The sequence below is a fragment of the Lampetra planeri genome, chromosome 35 (assembly GCF_965212315.1).
Source record: "Lampetra planeri chromosome 35, kcLamPlan1.2.h2, whole genome shotgun sequence".
Taxonomy (NCBI): Eukaryota; Metazoa; Chordata; class Hyperoartia; order Petromyzontiformes; family Petromyzontidae; genus Lampetra; species Lampetra planeri.
In genome coordinates this window covers 9,981,488-10,006,679 of record NC_136141.1, presented here as the reverse complement: position 1 = coordinate 10,006,679, position 25,192 = coordinate 9,981,488, and the positions used below count along the sequence as shown (strand labels likewise).

Sequence of the window (25,192 nt, the reverse complement as noted above, 5' to 3'; positions counted from 1 at the left end):
CGTACTAACGCCTTCCCTGTCCACAACTCCCCATGGCCACCCATCATCAATCCACTCATCACATTTCCATCTCCGTTTATTCCACGCATCGTCACCACCACCTCATTTTACATATGGCCCATCCACTCATCTCGTTTCATCTCGCCAACCATCTTTACCATAGTTAGTTTAATATACGGCGCTTTGGTTAAGGTGATGAATATTTAAAATTAGTAATATACGGGTATTTTCTTTACATTTTGGTAAATGTGGATCGTGATGCTGGCACACAATGGCCTTCTCTTGCGAATGAAGCCACGGGACCTTTACCGGCCACTGTGAATCAGACGCCGTGCATTTTTATGATCGATACACCCGCAGTAAGAATCAGGGCGGCCGCTGGATTCGAACTGTGAAGCTCTGCAACAAGCCGCGTCACCGTCCAATGTTGATGCCACACTAAACACTGACATTAAAGTGAGTGAAGCAAGCTGAAGCCATCCCATGGCTCAAATGCCTGGCATTAAAGATAAATATTACCATCATCATCATCATCAGTGATAATCAGTCCATTGTAAGATCAAGGCCTTTAATGTAACAATCCACTTGTCAACTTCAGGCACATTCCCTACTTCGGCTGTTACTCCGTTGTTAGTCTCAACCACCAGTCATAATCCCTTCTTCCGATGTAACCTGTCATAAGCCCACTATTCTGAAGAACAAAGCTGTTAACTCCCTCGCCCGGTATGCAGGAGGTAATAGGTTCGATCCCGAGCCCGACGCTTGTATATTTGGAGCATGCAAATCTCTCCCCATGGGCGCGTGAATCTTTTTCCGGGTCCACCGGTTTTTCCCTCCACGTTTAGAATCCACGAGCGTCTAGAATATTTGTCTGCTATAGATTTCCACGTGATAAGCCACTTCGTTGAGCTATCATTTGTGGCCAGGTCGCTTCTGAAAAAGAGCTATACAGCTCAGTGGGGGCCTTACCTGGTAAAACACATTTTTAGGTAATAATTTAATGACGTGAAAATGTGCCATCGACCGTGTTTTCGGTGGTTTAGCCAGATAGTGCAGCTCTATTACGTGCATACAGCGAGGGAGAGGGGCGAGGGAGAGGGGCCGAGGAAGGGGGGGCGAGGGAGGGGGGCGAGGGGCCCTGCCACACAGTGAGAGATCAACTGGGGCATGTGTAGCGGAGGGAGTTCAGATTAAAGTGCACTTCAAAGGTAATACACTTTGATCTTACCTAGTGAGTAACTATGGAGATAAATGGGATTAAAAGCCACAATGTTTTTACATGCAGGAAAACTCATTTGACTATAGTTTCTTATACTCTTTGGTTCTTTCGGTAAGGTCACGTAGCTGGAAATAAAAATAAAAAAATCACGACGTTTCGATCGCAACACAAGCGGTCGTCATCAGGCAAAGGAGTCAGCCTCTAAAGGCAAACTGTTCAAATAGATTTGGGGATGGGCGTAGCCCAAGTATATCAACAGCACCAGGAGCATGGGTGGTGCACGAGTGCCAATGCAGCAGCAATGCCAATGCAGCAACAATGCCAATGCAGCAACAATGCCAATGCAGCAACAAAGCCAATGCAGCAACAAAGCCAATGCAGCAGCAATGCCAATGCAGTGGGCGAGAGAGCTGCCGTGGCAAGAAGTTATATAGGTAAGAAATTCTCCATTACAGTGTAATTATTCACATATACTGTACATGCATTCGCTTTTTATCTGTGATATGCATGAAACATTGCAGTTCATCTTGCCGGCAAGCAAGATTCTTGATAACTGCTTTTTGTGTTTAGTTTGTTGTTCTTCCCCCGCACCTCAAATTAGCACGGTTGGCTACGTACGGTGCAAAAGAAGTTCAACATATGTACATACACAGACGTTGTTGTGCGTGCAGACAGCCCGCGGCAAGCAATGGCTGCGGATCCTCTGCAGAGACCACGCAGAGCCGCAAGCACGATAGCGGCGTGGCCTGCGCCAATACGCACCTTCAATATGTAGCAGAATTCCGAGTTGAGTAGACCTGCGTCCGTATTCACTTGAATGGACCTACAGCGGGACACATAATTATTGACGACAATTTCACCTAACCAACCGGCCTTCTTATCATCTTCTCTTTCTCAGCCACAAGTCCCACTGCTGCAGGGGAAACAGCTGCTCGGGTTTTCTCTCCCCGTGAGCTTCTATTCTGCACCTCTTTCATACACTGAGAGTGTCATGCTGCCAGCTATGGCTGCAAGTTTGGTCGTACGTGTATATCGTTTATTGTAAAAATTTTAATCACAGTTCCTATGATTACTGTTAAATTTCGATTTAAAGCTTTCGTGACTGCAGGGATTCATCTTCTTGGTTCTTTCGGTAAAGTCACGTAAGAACGGAAATAATAAAATAATAAAATTAAACATAATAAAATAATTCTCACGACGTTTCGGCCACAACGCAAGCAGCCGTCCTCAGGTGAAGAACAGGTCTGTCAGAAAGACAGCGTCTGAATGAACACCACCAGGCTTGGCAGTGTATATTTAAGCTGGGTTGGAGGGGGAAGAGCGCCTTATTTTTATTATTTCCATTCTATGTGACTTTACCGAAAGAACCAAGAAGATGATTACTGTTGTTACATTGTTTTTATAGCTTTATTTTGGTGATTCGAAAACATATGGTTAATCTAAATTGTCTCATGGTTGTTATTGTTGGCTTGCACCACATTGGGATTTTTGCACACGGCGTTTTAATACATTGTTTTATATTTGCTGGTTTATTACAGGATGTTTCTGTTACGCGTTGTCGCTTTAAGATGTTCTGTGTTCATGTTTTGTTTGTTGCGGTTGCACCAGACTTAAGAGCCACATGGCTCACAGGGCTATACCTAATAAATAAACTTGAACTTGAATCATCACATGCACTGTCCCCGTATCTCGTTCCACTGCCTCCTCCCATCCCCTGCCCGCCTCGGGCTCCCACCGGTGGCATCTCGACAGCCCTTCTCATTGCGTCATCTCTGCCTCTTCTCAACACGTGCCCAAGTGTGAGTCTCACCCCCCTGACCTTCTTGAGAATATTTAGTAATCACACCTGAATTCCTGCTTGCCTTTAGAGGTATTGCCGACATTCATCTCAGAATTATCATCTCCGTCCTTTAAGCACCCACTCAATCTTCATTCCTTCCTAATAACGACATATCTCGCCCTCAAGCAGCACCGGTGGTATGACTTATATGGATTTTTTGTTTAGTTTTACTGGGATCTTTCTATCACGTACATTATAATACAGCAAACCACTGTATTATGTGCTCCTTCAATGGAGGAAGAGCAAAACTACGCAAACTCCCACGCGTAAAGCCCTCTCGACTTTTGGCATTTAAGCTCCTGAACACATTGGCCTACGTAATAACAGAATCGAGTACAATTACACCTAACAGCAACCTCCACCCCTTTCCCTAACCTCCAGCCAACCTGCCTCATCTGAAGCCGCCTACGCTGCAGCAGCGGCACGCACAAGAGGCAGCGTGGGCGGGCGGGTGGGCGAGGGTACCGTGTGCACAGCGCGCTGCCGTTGGTGCGCAGGTGGAAGAGGCTGGGCTGCAGAGCGTTCTCCGTGGTGCGCCGCTTGCCCCTGTGGATAAGGAACTTGCGCTTGAAGTGCGACAGGAACTTGAGGTTCTCCTGCTGCTGGGTCATGCGCACCACCTGCACTCGTCGCGACGCACGCACGGGCACGGGCGGGTTGCTGAGCCGCCACTTGAGCCGGCACGAGTCCGTGGGAGGCGGCGACGCAGCGGGAGTGGCGGTATGGTGGTTTGACCGATGTACTGTCCTTCTCAGACAACCTCCGATCAACTTAAAAGATTGTCGTTGCTGGCGATGATGAACTGAACGTGCGTTGCGTCCTCGACCAATGCATTTCAATTCTCCTACAGCAAAAATAACTATTATTGTGTCAACGTATCTTTGAAACAGAAAATTCCCATGTTAAAATCATAATTTAGATCATTCAAGCTGCTGCGTGGGAGAACCATAACATGTCGAGTTCCCCTAAGAGAGGCCGACCGAACACCCCAAGGAGAGTTGACGGGGACATTTGCTTCACCTCCATCTTTTTGCCGGGGAAGAGACTCTCGAACTTCTTCTGCAGGCTGAAGGTGAAGGTGAGCCAGCCCATGTTGGAGGCCTCGCGGCCCTGCCAGAAGTAGACGACGGACTGCAGGTCCTCCTCCATCTGGCTGTCCTGCTCCCCCGCCGCCTCCTCCTCCTCCGCCCCATCCTCTGCGCGCTCCAGCGGCACCCAGTACCTTGAGGACAAGTAAAAGAACAACGTTGCCTGTGTTTTTTTTTTCATGAACCAACGTCAGCGGTCACATTGGAAGGCACACGATGCCTTGGTTTAGCATCAGAGTGCCGGGGTAAATTCTGTGGCAGAGCACCTATCGCATGACGGGCGTGGTTCACGAGGGGCAGTTGTGTTCAGCACCATGTCGCACAAATGTGTCAAGTCTTGACATTCACACATGCTGTGATACCAAGTTTAAATACTGATTGCACCATATATTGTGCATATGAACCTAGAATCATAACTGGCTATGGGGTGGGGTGCTAACCACGACACCAGCACTTTCTGCTGATATAGCAGTTAATGAAACAAAAGCGAGACGCACATGTACGCTGTTGTGCAGGTGTGTAGTGGTCAGCATTTGTTATTATTTTTCTGTAGTAGGAATGAAACATTGCAGCTCCTGTTCCAGGTAGTATACTGGTTAGGATGCTGCGCTATGAACCCGGCGACCCAAGTTCGATTCCCGCTCACGACCAATACCATTGACGATTATCTGAACTGGTCCTGGGCCTCCCCAAGGTCGACTCAGCCTCAAATGAATACCTGGTGTGGTGTGTAAACATCGCCACTGGGGAGACAAAGACGGCCAGGCGTGGTGCTGGCTATCCACTGCCCCTCGTGTACCGTGCCAGCCTTTATAGGTGCTCGCTAACAGAATTTACCCCAAAAGTTGGTTGAAGCTATACAGGGGATCTTTGTCTTCGCAAGCGCAAAAAAGGATGTCTTGTGCACTTGTGTGTGTGGCTTTGCCCGCGTCTCCATACCGGCACAGGAAGACGTAGCAGTCGTGTGTGTGGAAGTGGCCAAACTCTTCGTCGGGCAGACGCACAAACTTCCTGCCCTCCAGCACAAACGACTCCATTCCCTCCAAGTCCTCATTCCACTCGTCCATCAACGTCTCAGCCTGAGGACAGCACAGCATTATCAAGTCGGTTACGGTGACCGCAACACGGTTACTGCTCGAATCACAGCATCGCACAGAGGTCGGTACGGCACACATTCAATAACTACCTCGCTGTACGTGCCAAAGTACTACACGTACGACAGCCCCACAAAAAACACCAACCTTGAATGTAAGGTTTACATTATACAGCCTCTACTCACAACACAGTGTCATACACGCGCAGACAACAAACGTGCACAACACGTCAAAGCGTCACACACAGTCGCATGGGAAGATGGCGTGGGTAGAGGAGTGTGAGCGAGTGTGGTGGGTGTGGGTAGAGGAGTGTGAGAGAGAGTGAGTGTGGTGGGTGTGGGTAGAGGAGTGAGTGTGGTGGGTGTGGGTAGAGGAGTGAGAGTGTGAGAGTGAGTTAGTGTGGGTAGAGGAGTGAGAGTGTGAGAGTGAGTCAGTGTGGTGGATGTGGGTAGAGGAGTGAGAGTGTGAGAGTGAGTCAGTGCCGTCGGCGTGGGTAGAGGAGTGCGAGTGTGCGAGCGAGTTGGAGAGCGCTCAGCACCTCGGACAGTGGCATGGGCGGCTGGCGAGGGTAGAAGAGTGCCGAGAGGTCGGCCTTGAGCTGCTGCTGCTGCTGCCGGGGCGCGGCGTCCTGCTGCACCTTGCCATCGAGGCCGGTGGCGCGACCCACGGCGTCGGCGCTCCGCGTGTAGTCCACCGCCAGGATGTCGTCCCAGTTTCTGAACTTGGACTTGAAGATCTGCGCACAAAAGCAAGCAGCGCAGCTCTCAGGATTTACAGCGCTGAGAATGGTCGTGAAGCTAATTCTTTAATACTCAAACTAATCCCAGCCACCCCTTGTGTTCAGTCGGATATTAAGGATATGGCAAGTGCAGTAGACTGACGAGTGCATGTTAATTGGGATTGTGTGCAATCAGAATGAGAATGTTTCTCACGAATTATAACACAATAGAAACCAACACATTTCCCTGCAACTAAGTAATTAGTGCATGTCATTTATAGCGCAAAAGCATCGCGGGTGTTAACACGCAGATTTGTTTAGCTTTTTAAAATTGTCATGGTTCCTAGGATTGCATATACTAACAATATTTATTTCGAGAGCAACTTTCATACTACCAGGTTCAAGGTACTTGAAACTCTTTATGATAAAACAAAAATTATACCGTGTGTGTGTGGTGTGCTTTCTAAAGGTCACCCATACCACGTGTGTGTGCCTGTGTGATCTGGGGAGCGGTGGTTTAGTAGTTGGTGCACTGCGCTACGAAACCGGCAACCTGAGTTCGATTCCCACTCACGACCAATAACTGGTCCTGGGTCAACCCGAGGTCGATTCAGCTTCAAATGAATACTTGGTGTGGTGTGTAGACATTCTCCACTATTGGTGAGACAAAGGCGGCGGGGTGTGGTGCTGGCCATCCACCCCCCCCCCCTCGTGTGCCGTACCGGCATTCATAAGTGCTAGCGAGCAGCACTTGCCCCAACGATCTGTTGGGACTATACGGGGGATATTTGTCTTTGTCTAGCCTTCCCGCACTTTCCACTAGTGTGTACAGCATTTATAGAGATGGCGTTGCATGTAGACGCTCTATAATCCTAAATTGTGTTGTATTAGTAGAGCTACCAACCGTGGTCCAGTTAGGCCAGGACAGCCTCGGTTTCAGAAAGCCTGTCGAGGTGTCCCGAAGCAGTTGTAAAATCCACGATTTTGTCCCAGAATAAGATGTGTCTGGTCTGAAACTCGACTCTTGATAGGGCCAAAGGGTAGCCATACATGAATGGCAGGTATAGTGGGCGGGGATGGCAGAGGAGTCGGTGAGGCCTCAATAGGTGGGGCCCAACATCAGAAAGAGCAATGCCACTCACCGTGTGGTTGGGCCGACTGTATAGTCGAGTGGCTGAATAGTGAGGTGGCTGTGTAGCCGAGTGTCCGAGCAACTATAGTCCAGTGACGGAGTGGCCATGTGGCCCAGTAACCATGTGGGTGTGGCTACGTGAAAGTGGGCAGGGCTGACGCAGACATGGACTGCCATGAGCCACGGCTGAGCCCGCCAGAAACACGGTGGTCGAGCTCTGCGACGCATCGCGGTACCTGAGACTCGGTGCCCTCGATGTTCTTGAGCACGGTGGCGTGGCGCGGGCGGGGCAGCATGGCGCACACCTCGGAGCCCAGCTTGAGCGCGGCGGCACGCAGCAGGCGCGGGGAGCGGCGCCCCATCCAGATGAAGACGTCCGAGTGGCAGTCGAGCAGGTACACGCTCCTCGTGTCCAGCAGCGACTGCACCTGCACGGCGTGCGCACGCGCGGGGTTCAGTGGCGCCACGGCAATTCAAGGGCGACGAAAGCTTCGCTCGTAACTTTTCAAGCGAAAATTTCAGGGAAGAAATTGCATAACGCCAGCGATTCAGAATGGAAATTAAACGGATCCTGCGCTGTTTTTGGTTTGTATTCAGAATTTTGGACGAAATAGCCTTTTGTTCAAATTCAACCCACCTGATTTTGTCTCATTCCTTCAGAAGGTATGCTAGAGGTTAGACACAAGCGGTTACCATGTATGCTGTGTATAACCTGTGCTCATGGCGAGCATCACAAAGTGCGGTAATATCGCTCACTATCGACGGCTTTGGGGTGGAAGGAGTCACCCTCCCAGCAATTCCGTGAATCGTTGCGATTCAACTCAAGAGATGATTCTCCTTTGTAACAATCCTGTGAATGGGCAGCACCTCCAGCGGCTTTGCAGAGGGGATACGTGAACGTGCAATAAATACCATTTGAAAAACACGCGATTACAATGTGTGTAGTGCGAGCTTAAGAATGAATATTGATCGACACATCAACTGCGTCGTTTTACCCCCACGATGGTTAAAGTTCACACGAGACTCGCTCTCCATGCAGCACTAACCAGCCTCTGCTCGGGCATCAGCTGAGCACACAGCTTCTTGTTCTTGTGCTCCACAGACAGCCGGTAGTTCACCTGCGGTAGCTCCAAATAGCCCTGGCCCAGGCCCACCTGCAAGCACAACAACACCCGCATGCTAAGGAATCGCTGCCATTCGCCACTTAACTTGTTTCACATTCAAGATGACGTACGTATACGTCATCAGTATATCTTCCGATTCTGTTCTGATGACGTACACGTACATCATCAAAATGAAACCGGAAGTAAAACTAAAATAAAATAACTTTATCGGTACCGAGGTTCCCAGAAGGCCACGCGGGAGGGCGTGTGGCAGTTTGCCGCCAGCTATTATAGAGTGTGGTCGTGTCGCTACGGTTCTCTGCGGCGAGGACAATGCCTTTAAAAAACAACGGCGATGTGCCTCTCTTAATAAAATTAACGGCAAGCCGCTTTGCGCGTTCCGAGATTCAGCGGTGAATGGGACCCACCCTGCAATTTGCAGACGTCTCCGAACGGGAAAGGGTTAACCGTGGTGGCGTCGCCATGTCTCAACCTGGTTGAGTGCGCAACTACGGAGGCAAAGGCCACGGTCTCTGTGTGCACACCCAGAGGGGTTTTAGAGGCTGGATACTGCCTGGCGTCTGGCCTCGTGGTCCTTATTTGTCGATTCTCAGCTGCTCAGTGTCATACCGATTCTCTGCCTCCTGTTGCAGCTGCAGGAGTCTCACCAAACAGCTGCGTAGTGGCAACGATCATGAACCTCCACCACAGGCGCCAGTCCCAATACCGCTCGTGGCCATCAGGTCTGCTCAGATACAGATCTTGTTCAATGTTATTTGCATTCTTAGATCACGCATTAGGACAAACGGCCACTGTTTAGCCTGATGAACTGTCTAAGGTAGTACTGTGAATGAGTTAGTGGTGTACCTACCCACAATGGCAATGTACGCAGAGGGGTGGTGTGGCAAGCTATGAAGGGGTGTCGCCCAAAACGTCACCCATTGCATAGTTTTATTTTTAAAGCCACACAGTGTCATTGACGAATGTGTCGAGTCTTTTACTTATTTGCGCTTGTTGCACCACTGCCAACGCAGCAGAAGCACCACCAGAAAATTTGTTGACAATTAATTCATAGCGCAGTGCCCCAATGACCGTGAGCACACAAGACGCTATAGGGCCTCATGGCATAACGCCGACAGAACAGTATACCAGCACAATACAAAGAGTTTTCTACGGTGAAGATGGAAAAGTATCAGTACAGTGAGAATGAGGAATGTATAAACGTGCATCGTGCTTTAACAAAGCAAAACGTCAAATATATATTTATTTAGAAGAGCAATGCAGCGGCAGTAATTGGTTATTTTCACGAAACGATTCACAAAAAATACAAAACCACAGACCTCTCTTGGTGAGATTCAGACAGCGGAAGAGAGGCAGAGGCTATGACGGGAATGGAAACGCCGTTCCAGCATGTGCCGAGGAGGTGGGGGGGTGTTCCCCCCACACGCGACGGATCGGGGAAGGTCGAGCGAGGAGGCAGCATTTGCTGGATACGGACGAAGCGGGAAGGGAGAGATGGGCGCCACGAGAAAAGTAAGAGTAAGCAACAGCAAGAAGTAACAACAGCCACGAGGGAGAACGCGAGGCGACGTGTTCTCGTCCCCGACCCATTACCCTGAAGAGTTTGGGCGTGCAGGGAACGAAGTTAGCAGGCACGTGAGGCACAATCGAGTCGGGCTGCCCCCCTAAGGTCGTCCAGAATTCCTCGGGCTCCTCGCCCTGCGCCACCATCAGGATTTCGGCTTGACCCTTGCGCTCATTCTTGTTGATCTTCTCCGCAAACAGCCTGGAGGAGAGGAGACGTGACATTGTGTGGTGCGAGGAGGGCTACTCCAACTCCACCCACACACAGGTGAGAGAGGAAAGGCAGCGCCTATTTTTACGTGCATATTCTGTGGGTGGTTGTGTGCAATGTTTTTTGTGTTTAAGAGAGAGATACCAGATGTCGATTCAACGATTTAAATCAATTCTTAAGCTCAGGACAACTGCAGTGAATCATATGCACAATGCATTGTCTATTTTTATTATTTGTAGATGTTTTAGCATATAACACAAAGTGGCGCCACGGTGGCGAAATGTTACCACTTTCGCCTGGTGTGCAGGAGGTCATGGGTTCGATCCCAACCCTGACGCCTGTATATTTGGAGTTTGCGTGTTCTCTCTTTCTCACATTGGTTGCGTGGATTTTTCTCCGGGCACTCCGGTTTTTCCCTCCACATTTAGAAACATGCGTTTAGATTATTTGGCTGCTATAAATTCCCATGTTATAAGCCACTTTGTAGATCTGTTATTTAAGCCCAGGTCACTTCTGCAAAACAGCTGACAGCTCAGTGGACTTTACCTGGTAAAATATTTTTTTATAGTAAAATATAATTGTAGTTTTTTTATTTGGTCCACATGACCCAAGCAGCTACTAAAGGCACGACATCCACCAACACATGATTGATTCCCAGTGTTAATTATAGACTTAGTGCTGCAAGCAGCACGTTGAGTCACTACTCCTACACCCCCAGTCCTCTTCTTCCTTCCTCTCTTCCCCTTGAGATGTTTTCAAGCGCAAGATCTTCGTGAACGCAATGTAGAAGCACGACGCTTTAAGAAGAACACTGGATGGTTGTAAAAAGGCCTCCAGTGATATTGCAACGATTGTAACAACTGTGGCAAGGGAGGAAAGTGGGCGAGAGGCGGGCACCTGCACTTTGTCTTGGCGTTGAGGCCGGCACGCCGCCCCTTCCAGATGTAGATGGTGTTCCCAACGTCCAACATAAACACAAAGCTGCAAGGCAAAAGCCAGGAGAATCATTTTACAATTCACAACGAAAGTCTCCCATTTAGCAGTATAGGCTGCTGCGAGAGGCCCGAGATTTTAAACAGATACTAGTAGACTAGTATCAGACAAACAGGTGTAGCAGCAGAGGCCTTTTGATTTTATCCTTTAAGTCAACGTATCGTGCCACTCAATTACATGTTACGTGGTTCTAAGTATATAACACTGTCACATGCAATCGATGCAATCTAATTGGGCCCAGCGTCTGACCTAAACACAAAGTTACAAAGGCAAAAGCCGGGACAATCAATTTGCAAATCACAACAAAAGTCTTCCATTTAACAACATAGTGTGCTGCAGGGGGCCCGAGATTTGCAACAGATACCACACAAACACGTGTAACATCAAAGGCTTCGTGGTTTTATGTCAGGTTATCTAGCCACTCAATTACAGGTTACGTGGTTCTAAGTAACCAACACTGTCACATAACAAGCGATGCGATCTAATTTGCCAGAATGGAAAGTGATGTGCGTGAGGATTAGCCACGCTGCGCGTCCTCACCGTAGGTCCAACGAGCTTCCCTTGAGTGCTACTGCCTCCAGGTGGATGCTTTGTGTACCGTGACAGCGGTACAATCTGCCCAAATGCACAAGCACAGCAGAACACACGTGCGCAGGATTTACCGACTGTCGCTACTCGGGCAGTTATTGGGTTATGGGGGGACGGTGATGTGGAGTGGTGATGTGGAGTGGCGAGTAGTCTGAGGGCGTCTGTATATAGGCGAGAATGACTGCGTGTGATTTGCGCATTTTTGTGCGTGTGTCCGTGCCGCTCGAAGCCATTGTGGGTGGCAGTAGACAGTTTAGTCCATAAATGTGCTTTCACAACCTATGTTAGGATTCATTATTACGGTACTTTATTTTGGGTTAAATCATTTAAGTATAACATACATTTTTTTATCAAATCATGTTTTCACATGGGCCAATTGATTTTGTTTTATAGCAAACCAAATGTTGAAACGTGAGCACGTGTGAGAATTGAGCTTTGTTTAACATCTGATGATGCTGAATGTAATCTCCAGCGAAATGTTATTCGTACTAAATTGCCACACTTTTGCTTGGACTTTTCAATATTCCTTGTCTAGTTTGCTGAAAAAAACAAATCAAGTGGCACATTTGGCCACGTGAGAACTTGATTTGATTGGTTATCAGGTGGTGGAGGGTCAGAGTAAAAAATCTGACATCAACCTACACGGCGATCTAACCCAAAATAAATTACTTGTGCGGAATATTTGTGTGAGAGTGTGTGGAAGCATGTGCGTGTGCGAGCGTGTGCGAGCGTGTGCGAGCGTGTGCGAGCGTGTGCGAGCGTGTGCGAGCGTGTGCGAGCGTGTGCGAGCGTGTGCGAGCGTGTGCGAGCGTGTGCGAGCGTGTGCGAGCGTGTGCGAGCACGTTTGAGCGTGTACGTTTGAGCGTGTGACACAGGGCCCTTTCGATCGTGTCGCCCGTTCAAAGTGTGAGACTCAACAGCTCCGCAATCTTTTACTATGCCTGTGTGGAATCGCATCACCACAATTTGCTATATTTGCAATACTTTCTATTTGTCATGTGACACGGTTGTTTTTGTTCTGATCACTATTTACTTCATCGCTGTGAGTGAGGTCAACTCTTGCAAATGAAACTCATCCTGGTCTCTCCGAGCTCTCGCCTGGTTAAACAAAGTAAACTGGAACCATGCGGCGCAGTTTGAAGTCACCCAGGACCACTGTGCTTCAGGTCACATGGCTGCAAGATTAATTGAGAGCAACTGCCTTGTTGCTGACCCTGCACTGCAAATGCATTGCAGATAGGAGGATATTGAATGTACATGTAATGACTTTCTCTGTTCAGTATTTTTACCTTTACTTTTCGAATGCATATGGACTTTTTTTTTCAAAAAAGTATTTCAATGAAAAGCTTAAAATCGTTGTCATGCTGTAGAAATTATATCATGCAGAGATAAGCAATGCAGTGCAGGTGTTATATCATTTCGCGTCCAGCAAATGAAAGGTTAACTTATAAAAGGCTCATGACCACATTTGCATTTGCTTTTGAACCTGAAAGAAGCTCTCGCAAATCTATAATTCAGAGTGTTGTATTTGATTTTAGCTTGAGCAATTAAATTAAATGACACTGTAAAGTATGTAATACTTCCTACCAAATGAACCCATCCATTTAATCTTGTTTAAATCCAGGTGTCACTAATCCATTTACCCAAAACACAAAAGCAGCAGCTGCAGGGCTTTCCGTAGGATGTGGAGGTGAGGTTGGAGCTTTCATTAGCGATGCACACAGCAGAATTAAAGGATTTCTCCTGCCAAATCACCACAATTAACGTCATCTCAACCGCAGCCACTGCGACGTCCGCCTTCAGAGCTGCCCATTTCACCGATGACGTGAACTTACCGGACAATGTGGGCGTTTTCCTCCACCGTGAAAAATCCGCTAGACGTTCCCCCTTCAATGTACGAGATGGAGCCATCAAACACCTATACACTCACATGCAGAGACGCAAAAACAAAAGAGCCCATTCTTCCAATCAACAACAGCAAGATCAATAGTCAAAGTGCGAATATAAAACTGACGAACAGTCCAAGTTCCACATCATTCATCGGACAGATGAATTCGATTGCATAGATAGAACTAGATGTCACAGAACATCAGGGTGCACGTAAGTGTGATTGCCATGCTCCATAACATGGAAGTTTGTCTAATTATAGCACACAAGGCTGCAAGAGCCAGGATTTTCTAATCTACAAAACTTATTCAAAAGCAATGCTTTATTTTCCCTAAATCTTAGAACCAGTGATTCTTATATGAATTCCTTCCCCCCGCCCCCCCATAATTTCACTCGATTATGTTCCTGAAATACCTGACCACCTAATAGAATGCCTCTAACCTACACAGAGACATAACTTCATATCTCCGACCCAAGTGTAAACATAATTTTTTTTTGTTTTTATTGAACCCAAAAACTGCGATCATAGCAGAGGGCACATAAACATACATGCAGGGCTTGTATATCCAGGAGTTGCACCCTCTGGGTAGATCATTCTCCCAAAACAGGGGCTATTTTAGGGTATATCGGGTTCCTTTCATGACCGAGGTATGGGTGGGGACTGGGAAAGGGGAGGGGGAATATGACCAAAATAACGAGCGAAATAAAAAAGAAAATAACTTAACGCCCATGTCTGTACATTCTCCCCCTTAGAACAGCTGTCATTCAGAGAAAATTGAAAGTAAAGTGAATCCTGGGGCCTGTCCCCCCTCCACCACCTCACCATTCCTGCTGGCTTACCGAGTGTAAATATTGAATGAAAACCCTTCTATGCGCATGGAACAAAACGTGAACAACAAGTGTCGTGGAAGAACAAGCATCCCGATTGTATCCTAGAGCATTCCCTGTTATTCCAGGCCCCCCCCCCGAACCCCCACCACGATATCTGCTTAATTCCGCTGTTGATATGTAAACTCCTTTGTCAAGGCGCTCTCCTCCCCCGACCCAGCTTAAATATACGCAACCAAGCTTGGCGGTGTTCATTGGGACGCTGTCTTTCCGACAGCTCTGTTTCTTCACCTGAGGACGGCTGCTTGTGTTGTGGCCGAAACGTCGTGAGAATTTAGATTTTATTATGTTGTATTTTTATTATTTTATTATTTCCCTTCTACGTGACTTTACCGAAAGAACCAAGAAGATGAATCCCTGCAGTCACGAAAGCTTTAAATCGAAAGATATCGGGGGGGTTCACTTCACTCACGGCGAGGAACTCTTCGCTCTCGTCGTCCATCTCCTCCCGCTGCGACCTCCCCTCGGCGCCCAGGAAGTTGCGCAGGTTCACGGCGTGGATGGCGGCGCACGCCTTCTTGTCGAGCGTTGCCTTCGTCCCGATCCAGTAGTAGATCTCCCACGCGATTGCCCCGTTTTCGTCAATGAATGTCTGTGCAGAGAAGAAAGGGAGCCGAGCGCGCAGAGAGGGTGGACGGGCAAGCGAGCCGCCACACAGGCCTTCAACAGGGCGCTCTTCGCAAGCATCGCACGTCGGAAGGCTGCAATTTCTGGAAAATATATATTTTTAAAGAAACTCTCCAAGTTAATATGAATACTGCTCATGTGATGAATTTGCACCCTATGCCTAGGAAGTGTTTCCTACTGTACATTCAGAAACAATCCACTCAACTACAAAATGCACAAAGGTCATGCTTATGTGGGGAAGATTGTTATGATTTCGTGTCATCCTGCAGTGTGCATAGGTTTTGTGAAACGTGCAAAATAATATTGTTTTCTTGAAGAAAAGCCGATTACAATAGGTTTTCACGAGGGTCCTCCTTGTAATGTTTTGACCACTGTTTCGAGGATATTTTCCCCTGCCTACCACTCCCCGCTCAAGTAATTGGATTCACCAGCTGCCCTCTGCTCCAAGGTCCTAATCAAAAACCTGCACTTCACACAAAAGGTCACTCCCTCTCTGCTGCCGCCACCTCTGGCAGTTTGTGCAACAAAAAACCCATCTCCCCCGACCCCCAGAAAGGGAGGTTAGGCCGCTCACCCTCAGCACGATGTAGCAGTCAGCGTCGTAGAACTTGCCATGGTAATCATCTTCGGTCAGCTGTGGCACAAAGTTCTCAATGTGCCACACGGACACGCCGGGGATCTGGCCCACGTCTTCAGTGAAGATCTCCGAGTAGTCGAGCTGCGGCTTGGCTAGGCCCTCGTCCCAGCGGCGGCTCTTCACCTCCGTGTAGCGCACGTCGCCTCCCTCCTGACGACGATGATGATGCGAGTAAACAGGGTTTTTTTTTTCATGACACAAAACAAAGGCCCGTTACAGCATATCATGAGATTCGCATAGGCATTTACGTGGGATTCACGTCAGCAGTTTAATCCACCGTGCGTGTAACCGTGAACTTGAACCATCAGCCGTGAGTCTATGGACTACCTCTGGAGTCCTGACCTCTAGCCATCACGATCCTTCTAGCGACGTGGCCTGCCCAAGCCCACTTACTTTTGTAATGATGCCGACACACGTAACTACTTGGGGCCTTTTATAAGACACAGCACCAACACTAGGCCCGGGCTACTTTCTTGCCGCTTGAAGCTCGTACTCTCCCAGAAGGTCCCCTCCCTTTGTGCTCTCCCCTATTATACCCTTTCGAGCATCCTCCCTCGAAGCATCACTCGCCCCACTTCTTTCGGCCAATCCTCGTCCTCCTCCACCACCAACAATTGTCAACTGTCCCCTCAACCGTCAACCCTCGCTTCCCGCCTTTTACATTTTAAACCTCGGCTCCAATCCCTTTGAACCTTGCCTCCCGACCAATCACTTAGGAGTCCTCTCTGCACCAATAGGAGGCCTTGGCGTACTTCCTGACTGTCCATCTGCCCATACGCTTGCCTCATGTGAGTGGTCTGTTGCCTCGGTCATTACACTTTTATTAGCAGGGAATATGATGCCTCGAACCTGTCGGTTAGATATTAAATTAGACTTTCTAAAGCATGTCTCAAATCATTCATAAACAAGGTCCTCCCTTGAAAATGAGACTTTTGCTCTCAATGGGCACCAATCTTGTTTACGTCCATGATTGTACCTGTGTTGCTGTGCAGCATGTCATACTGCTATAGGCGGTGCACGCTACTTGCATGCGGTGGTGCGTGGTTGGCCAGCGGGTAGCGTGCCGGCGAGACAGCCGCGTCACGGTGTGCGTGCCAGAGTGGGGCGTCCCAGTGCAGTGCCTACCGCCAAGGTCTTGTTCTTGTCGTGGGCCACGTCAGACATGCCCTTGAGCACCTGCTTGGCTTGGTCGTCCTGCGCAGAATCGCGACGCCTGCGCAGACGCAGCTTCCGCGCCACATGGTCCTTAGCGGGCTGCCCGCCCCCTGAGAACACAAATCATAACAATCATCGACCCTCTATTACGGAAATGACCGTGCCGCCTCTGACCATACGGGCAACCATGCAATCTACAGTGCCGTTGGTTCGCTACATCGATGGACCCCCGTGCACGGCGTGCAGACCACTGTCTGCCACGGCTCCCAAGCCAACACTTGTGCTAGTGTGTCTGAGACATGCGCTTAAAAGTAGGCAGACAGCGCGTGTTGTTGCTATAGGGGAGCGGGCAACATGGGGAGAGGAGGCAGGCGAGGGAGGCGAGGGAGGGGAGGGAGGCTGCTACCGGCGGCGGCGATGGCGGCAGGGGAAGCGCCCGCCAGGCGGAGCTGGTTCTGCAGCGAGAAGTCGATGTTGTACAAGTTCTCCGAGCGGTCGGTCGGCTTGGGGGGCATCACCAGGTTGGGGTTCTCTCTGACGTCCAGGACCTCCACAACAGCCCCACACAAGCAGAGCGCACGCCCGACTGAGTCCCCTTGTCGTGTTCATCATTCACCCCACGCCATCTGGAGCTGAAACGTTACCTACAATGCCAATGTCTGGCGCAGCTGCAAATGTAGCAGCTAATACTATTAAACTAAGCTATTTTTTCGATTTAAAGCTTTCGTGACTGCAGGGATTCATCTTCTTGGTTCTTTTGGTAAAGTCGCGTAGAAGGGAAATAATAAAATAATAAAAATTAAACATAATAAAATAATTCTCACGACGTTTCGGCAAGCAGCCGTCCTCAGGTGAAGAACAGGTCTGTCGGGATTCAGACTGTCTTTCCGACAGACCTGTCCTTCACCTGAGGACGGCTGCTTGCGTTGTGACCGAAACGTCGTGAGAATTATTTTATTATGTTTTATTTTTATTATTTTATTATTTCCCTTCTACGTGACTTTACCGAAAGAACCAAGAAGATAAACTATTTTCATTTTACCAGGTAAGGCCCACTCAGCTAAATCGCTCTTTTACAGAAGCGACCTGGACACAAATGATAGCTTGACGAAGTGGCTTATCATGTGGACATTTATAGTTATCAAATACTTGAAATACATTTTTCTAAGCGTGGAGGGAAAAACGGAAGACCAGGAGAAAAATGTACGCAATCATGGGGAGAGCGTGCAAATTCCAAAGATACAGACGCCAGGGTTTGGATCGAACCCACGCGCTCCTGGTTGGTTGAGTCGTGGGGTTTATGCCCCACAAACGTGTACCGTATTTCATTGAGAACTCTCGACTGACCAAGGAGTTGCCGAGAGTTCGAGGTGGGCTGAATTAAAAAATAAATGTGAATATTTAGATTTCATAGATTAATTATGTTTCCCCGAGCACAAAACGTTCCATGTTGTCTCGGCAGCGACGGCACCGCGCTACGTCTGTATCTCTCCAGAGCTGTCGTTGTTCGGCAACGCGTGTCTGCTTGGCTCACCTCCAGGTCGGTGAGGTAATGCACGAGCTCTGGCAGTGTGATGAGCCGGTTCTTGTTGAGCACGAGCTTCTTGAGCTTGGCACACCTGCACACAACATCACGGAGAGCAACAATGAGGACACGTGTTCTTAGTCGCAGCTCGGCTCTGGCTCAGCCTCTAGCACTCGAGCTGCTCGGTTGTTTCCAAAGATGCACGAGCGGCTAAAGGCTGAGCTCAAAGGAATCCTGAGCGTGGCTGGGAGAGTGCTCAGAGCCAGCTCAAGTTAAGCAGGCCTCTGAGCTTGGCTCCCTGGAGGCAGAGCGAAGCCCGAGCCGTGCTGTGATGAACAATACGGGCCGAACAATGCAAATAAAATCTGCAATTCATATTCTTTGTGTCTTTCGGTAAAGTCACGTCGTAGTTTTTTTTAATTATTTTTTGCTATTTTCTTTGAACCTATCTACGTGACTTTACCGAAAGACCCAAATAATATGAATTCCTGCAGTCACGAAAGCTTTAAGTAAAAAATCTGCAATTGTTTCACGTAAAAATCAGTAATCACATATCCTGGTGATTAAGGATACTGTAATTCTACTTTTAACGCAGTAGATGCACGAGCAGCTTAATAGAGGTACTCGATGTACATAAAATCATCTTTTTCACACAACATTTGTGGTCCAGATGTTTTGTTCTCTCATCATTCCATCCGCTCCGAGTCAAATCTTCATCCTTATCCAAACCCCGAGTGCGGACTCGACGCTGACCCCCACACCTCGACCTTAGCGCTGGCTCTGCAACTGATGATGAAGGAAGCTCCACACCCCCGAGCCCGACACCGAGCCCTGTCTGGACGCTGACCTGCACAGGCTCTCCGGGATGAGCTCCAGGTTGTTGTCGGCTGCCACGAACTGCTCCAGATTTCCCAGCTTCCACACGCTGGAGGGAATCCCTTCGAAGTCGAGCCGGTTCGAGTTGACAAACAGCTTGCGAAGCTTGGCCAGCTTGCTGATCGATGACTGCATGCCCCCGGGGTGTGACGTTTGCACGTTAGTTTTGCACAGCGGATGTTGAGTCATTCACATAACATTCCGGGAAATACAAAGATAAATTAATATAGCTTAGCACAATGTTACTGTGTGGCACCACATTGAAGCCATCCAGATATATAAACACAGACACAATTTCAACCGACAAGTTGGGTACAAACTGAGCAATCATTGGAAGAACGTTATTAACCAGGTAAAGTCATAACTAGCTGTGATGCTTCCATCCAACCTACCTATGTTAGCAGTTATTTCCGACTCTCCGAGTTACATTACCTTGTTAAATGTCTTCATATTAACAGGCTAAATGTCTCACAAACATCGCTGCTGCTCCCTTTTCCTCGATGTGGCGGTGGCACTCGTTGTTTAATAGGCTGGGAGCCGTCTCACATCGACATGCTAATCTCTAATCTCGAGCAATGCAATGGCTTCTTTAGCACCGTAGATTGACATGCTCATCTCTAGCAACACAATGGCCAAGGTATACCGAGCTCTGCGATGTTACATTTACTAGCCCCGCCCACTTACCCTTGGGTTGTACTCATCTCAAACCTTCATAACCTTTGTCTGCAGCAGCTCTCTCGCTATATTTCTTCCTGCCTCAACAGTCCGCCTGCTGTATTTTTTCACGTGAAGACGATTGCTTGTGTTCCGATAGAAGCGTCGTGATTTTTTATTTGATTGTTTTTCTATCTACGTGACTTTACCGAAAGACCCAAAGAGTATGGCACCACATTGTTACCATGTGGCACAACCCACAGCCTGCATGTTGCTGGTATCTCGCCTACGTGGCAGTAACGTGTGCAGTGGCATTGTGTTCAAGTTGATTTTGTTTAACGAGGTGAAAACTCAAGAGGCCAGGAGGAGTCTCATTTACAAGAGTGACCGAGGGTTAGCGAAAATCACAAAAGCAACGAAGAACATTTATGTAAATCTGAGCAAAATCCACCAAACGTAAATTCTAACAAACACAACTGCATTGCATAAGAAATAAAAAAACAGCGGCCAAATAACTTAGAAAAAAACGATCGTAGGGCAATAAAGTGAACAGTGTAGTCGCAGTGCATGAATCGCATGGTGACACGTGAGCACGGCTGCCACTGTCTGCTCGCTAAAGCCTCCCGAGTGACAACATACGGTGGTAGTGTGAGAGCGGTGGGGATTGTGGGGAGCGGCAGTGTAGTGGCTCACGCATTGTGCTACGAACCCAGTGACACGAGTTCAATTCCCGCTCAAAATACTGCGGTGATGCCATCTGAACTGGTCACGGGCCTCCCCGAGATCGACTAAGCCTTAAATGAGTATCTGGTGCAGTGTGTAAACATCAGGATTGGAGAGACAAAGGTGGCCGGGTGCAGTGCCGAGCACGCACTTCCTCATGCGCCGTGTTGACCTTCATAAGGTCCTCAAGAGCAGCACTTGCCGATAGTCTGTGTAGGCTATAGGGAGAGGGATCTTGGGCTTGTCGTCTTGGTGTTGACAATGCACAAAACTAGGGACATGTGGCCATGTGGTTTGTGCGTGGTAGTGCAAGTCGAAGTAACGGAAGCACGTGTGGCGATGGTGCGCGTCACGGCAGCAGCGGGCGTGTTCCCACCGGCAGCGAGGTGAGCTGGTTGCGTGACAGGTTCAGCGTCTGCAGCTGCGTCCACTGGTCCATGCACAGCGACAGCTCCGTGATCTGATTGTCGCTCAAGTTGAGGCGGCGTAGAGCGGACAGGGTGTACAGGCACTCGGGGACCCGCGCCAGCTCGTTGTGGGAAAGGTCCACATCTGGCACGCGCCCAGAAAAAACGTAGCCGTGAACTCGTGCCGACAGTAGCCGGGTGCAAACGAGAACAGAGGCAGCCGAGGCCTGAAATCTATCGCTCTGCAGAATAAGCAATGTGTTTCTACAACATAGAAATATGGTGCTGGAATGATTTTAACCCACATTTGTAGTGTTCTACATTTGTCCTGTGAATCTATAAAATCTAAAAAAAAATTATTCCACCAGGTAAAGCCCACTGAGCTATATAGCTCTTTTTCAGAAGCAACCTGGCCACAAATTATAGCTAAACGAAGTGGCTTATCGTGTGGAAATGTATAGCAGCCAAATACTCTAAACGCACGTTTGTAAAGGTGGAGGGAAAAACCGGAGGACCCAGATAAAAATCCCTGCTACTACAGGGAGAACATGCAAATCTGAAATATACAGACGTCAGGGTTGGGATCGAAACCACAACCTCCTGTATACCAGGCAAGGTAGAGTATAATCTGCAATGCACGTTTTGCTAAGCCAGTTGACAGTGTCTGCAGGGAATCAAAGCGAAGACGACACATGCGTCGCATTATGCACACAGGAACCGATTTTAATCCGTGAACACGTGCACTGTTACATGCCTTGTGCACTGTAGCGGCCATGCACATGTGTGCTTATTAAAACAGTTATTGTGGTGTGTCGAGTCCTCGCTTCGTAAGTGTGTGCTGTACCAGCTGCCTGTCTGTTGTGTGGACCCATGTGGAGTGGTAGTGGAACTGTTAGCGCGCTGTGCTAAGAACCCGGTGACCAAAGTTCGATTCCCAATCATGGCCAACACCAGTGACGATTATCTTAATCGGTTGTGGGCCTCCCCTAGGTCGACTCAGCTTTAAATGAGTACCTGGTGCGATGTGTAAACATCGCCACTGGGAGACAAAGGCGGCCGGGGCATGGTGCTGGTCACCCACCCCGTCGTGCGCCGTGCCGGCCTTCCCTAATGGCACTTTCCCCAACAATCTGTGTTGCGTGTTTGTTACCAGCCAAGTGCGTGAGTGCCTCCAGCTGCGTGGGCAGGTTGCTGAGCGTACGCTGCGTGTTCCTCATGTGCAGCGTTTCCAGGGCTGTCATGGCTGTCAGCTGCCTACAGAGAGCAATAACAATCTTAAGGTCATCCTCATACAATACAAACACAACATAAGCCACATCACAAGACGTTGTACAACAAAGTGAGACGTGTCCATCCTGTGCTGACCAGCGTGAAGAACGGACAAAAGGGCCCGCAATGAGTGACTTTGGCATAAATGTAGCACTAACGGAACGGCTGCCGGATACACAAAACAGCAAAAGGTCTTCCATCCGGCACTTTACCCATCCAGAGTGCTCTATTAACCGGCATCTGTCATTGATAGCAATACGAATCTTCCTTCACATAACTGGAAATATTCCGACAGCCTTCCGGCATCTTGACGTGCACCTATCATAGATCTGTTGCTTACAGGAGTTTTCAAGATGCTGCCGAGTGGTGGCACTAGCGGCAGTCTGTACATACAGTGCTATTGTATACTGTACTCTAAACGTCCCCACTGCTTCTCTACTATCAACTTAGAATGCTCTACAAACGACTGATGAGTACCTCTTTAAAATAATATATGTATTGTATCATAGTTCAAATGTAGGCTTAGTTTCTTTCTTTAAAAGTTTTATTTGATTAACAGGCACCCTCCATTCCCCATGGATGCCGGATAACAGAGCTGTATTTGGAACAGACTCCACAGTAGAATCCTCAGGTTCTCTGCATGGGAAGTGCGAGCACACAAGCGGATGTTTGCGTCTTCTCGGGGGCGGGTGGCTGGAAAGTGCAGGCGGATGGCCCACCGCAGCTGTGCGTGCAGCAGGGGGTTGTTGTTGAGCATGAGCGTCTGCAGGTGGACAAGGCGCCGCATCTGGGGTGGCAGACTGTCCAGCCGGTTATTGCCGAGGTCCAGGTACAGCACGTCCGTCAGGTTTATGAAGAGCTGCGTGGGGATCGTCTCGATGCTGCGGAAGGGCGGCACGGGCAAAGGAGGGCACGATAGATGAATGACACGCGTGCGAAAACACAACGGCCATGAGGGCTGTCGAGTTGAATGTGGGAGCAAGCACCGAGACAGCGGTAACAGCATCTACCTGTCCGGGCGCAAATCCAAAGGGTCTATCCGGGCAAAGCCACAAATGAGCTCCCCTTTACTTGCTCTATTTCTTGACAGAAACGGTTGAACGGATGCAGCCAAGAGACCTATGGCCAACTCCTTGGTTTCCTCCACCCATGAAATACAATCGTAGAAAGAACCTGCCAGGCCAATCGCTGCTATCCACTAACAAGTGAAAGTGACTTTATATGTTACCGGCACCAGGCTTAATGTCCCTTTAGGCCACGTAGATTACCGAAGGCTTACTGGCAGGTTACAGAGCAGGCCCAGGAATAATGGGTTGTCAAAGTAGGTAAATGCATATACATTGATCTTCTCTGCTGTCTTCATAGAATGCTTGGTTGGTGTGAGTGTACACGTATTTATGGCTGGCAATGCATGCAACAGATCAGTGTGACCAACACCATGCCTGTGTCCACAGTGCTTTTGTTGGCACGTAACACCGGGTACTCATTTTAGGCTGTGTCCACTTGGAAGGGCCTCAGGCAGTTACTGATGTGCTCGGCTAGACATCTAACCTGTGGCTCAATATGTGCACCGAAGGTCACAGACCACTGCACCTCTCATCCCCACACGCATTCTTTGCATCCCAATCTATATTCAGTAACACAAAATAATAATCAGCTTGATTGTGGAGAATATAACTTACAAAATAAATATGTAGACAATGGACCTCCTTCACCTAACCCCATAAAAAACACACATCCCATAGGCAAGGACCCTTTCAATCAGACATGGGTCAGAGATTGACACACACTATATGCTACATAATGCAAAATGACCATGAGCATTGTTGTAGATAAAATCAACAAGTAACAAAGTGCATTCGGTAACATGACTCCTGACACATTAATTGATAGTAAACTTCCCATCCAAACATGAAAACAGGGTTGTAGTTGGGGAAGGACCGATGATTATGGAGTTCAGAATCAGAATCTTTACTCATCGTGGAGGAATCCGATGAGCTATGAAGCTCTCTTGCACAGATGTCCAGCTGTTCACCGATGCATCAAAATAAGCGGCACTACCGACAGCACCGTGCACGAACCTGTTGTGGCTGAGGTTGAGCACCAGCATGTTCTTTGCATTCTCCAATTCATTCGGAACCTCCGTCAGCTGGTTGTGACTGAGATCCTGAAGGAAGTAGAGTTACGTGCAAAGGGAACAAGTTAACACAAAAGCAGGGCTACAAGTACTCTAGGCCCAGGGAATGGCAAACTTACCACTCTTCGGCTCTGCAGATGTGCAAGCACCAAGCAGTAATCGCAGCTGGGAATCCACTATAGAGTTGATTAGTGTCTGCAACCAAATGACGTTAAATTCGCCCCAGTTTCATCAGCTCTCGCGGATGCAATGTTCAGCCTGGTTAGCACTGTGGATAGGCGGCCCATCAGAGATTTGTAGGTGTGGGGCCGTAAGGTTGGCAGGAGAAGGCAAAGTTGAGGGTTACTCCATGCAAGGGTGGTTTTCTATACATTACAAACGATCATTCATGGAATTAGCCGTACATCTCAATGCAGGACTCTCCAGAATTAGAGTCTAGAAACTCATTGAAGCTCTTCCGTACAATGAATTAGCTTTCCTATGAAAAACAATGGGAAAGTAAAAATAATAATCACCCTTGTTTGTACTCAAGTATGCTGTGATTGATTTTAAATTCCAGTTTATTTTTGCGATGAAACGTAAAACTTCTCTGTTATTCAGTTTATTGCGAACCACGATTGTGGTTGATATTCATGTCTGGCAATGAGAGCTTTTAAAATGCAGGGCTTCCATACCAGAACAGAGAGGTCTTCCAGATTGAAGATGTCAGGAGGAACCCCAGGATTTGTCAGCTGGTTGGCTCTGGCTACAATGGCCTGCAACAAAAGGACAAAGAATCAGTAAAGTCATTCCAGCTTGGTTTAGTCATCCAGACAAACACTTGTTACAAAAATATAT

At 48.4% G+C, this 25,192-nt stretch overlaps 1 protein-coding gene across 1 annotated transcript in view; it reads right to left on the bottom strand.

Moving 5' to 3' along the window:
* LOC144730383 (protein flightless-1 homolog) overlaps positions 1-25,192 on the bottom strand; it is a 49,119-nt gene that overhangs the window by 11,526 nt on the left and 12,401 nt on the right. Inside the window, exons 4-25 of the mRNA XM_078611176.1 lie at positions 25,030-25,110; positions 24,300-24,385; positions 22,938-23,099; positions 22,100-22,203; positions 20,919-21,094; positions 19,137-19,294; positions 18,299-18,383; positions 17,171-17,312; positions 16,735-16,874; positions 15,547-15,759; positions 14,758-14,937; positions 13,406-13,488; positions 11,523-11,597; positions 10,887-10,970; positions 9,809-9,980; positions 8,138-8,245; positions 7,328-7,519; positions 5,780-5,977; positions 5,087-5,226; positions 4,080-4,281; positions 3,525-3,679; positions 1,982-2,042 (exon numbers count right to left, since the gene is read on the bottom strand). Coding sequence (XP_078467302.1) covers positions 1,982-2,042; positions 3,525-3,679; positions 4,080-4,281; positions 5,087-5,226; positions 5,780-5,977; positions 7,328-7,519; positions 8,138-8,245; positions 9,809-9,980; positions 10,887-10,970; positions 11,523-11,597; positions 13,406-13,488; positions 14,758-14,937; positions 15,547-15,759; positions 16,735-16,874; positions 17,171-17,312; positions 18,299-18,383; positions 19,137-19,294; positions 20,919-21,094; positions 22,100-22,203; positions 22,938-23,099; positions 24,300-24,385; positions 25,030-25,110 — 2,997 coding nt within the window. The remainder of the gene's footprint in view (positions 1-1,981; positions 2,043-3,524; positions 3,680-4,079; positions 4,282-5,086; positions 5,227-5,779; positions 5,978-7,327; positions 7,520-8,137; positions 8,246-9,808; positions 9,981-10,886; positions 10,971-11,522; positions 11,598-13,405; positions 13,489-14,757; positions 14,938-15,546; positions 15,760-16,734; positions 16,875-17,170; positions 17,313-18,298; positions 18,384-19,136; positions 19,295-20,918; positions 21,095-22,099; positions 22,204-22,937; positions 23,100-24,299; positions 24,386-25,029; positions 25,111-25,192) is intronic.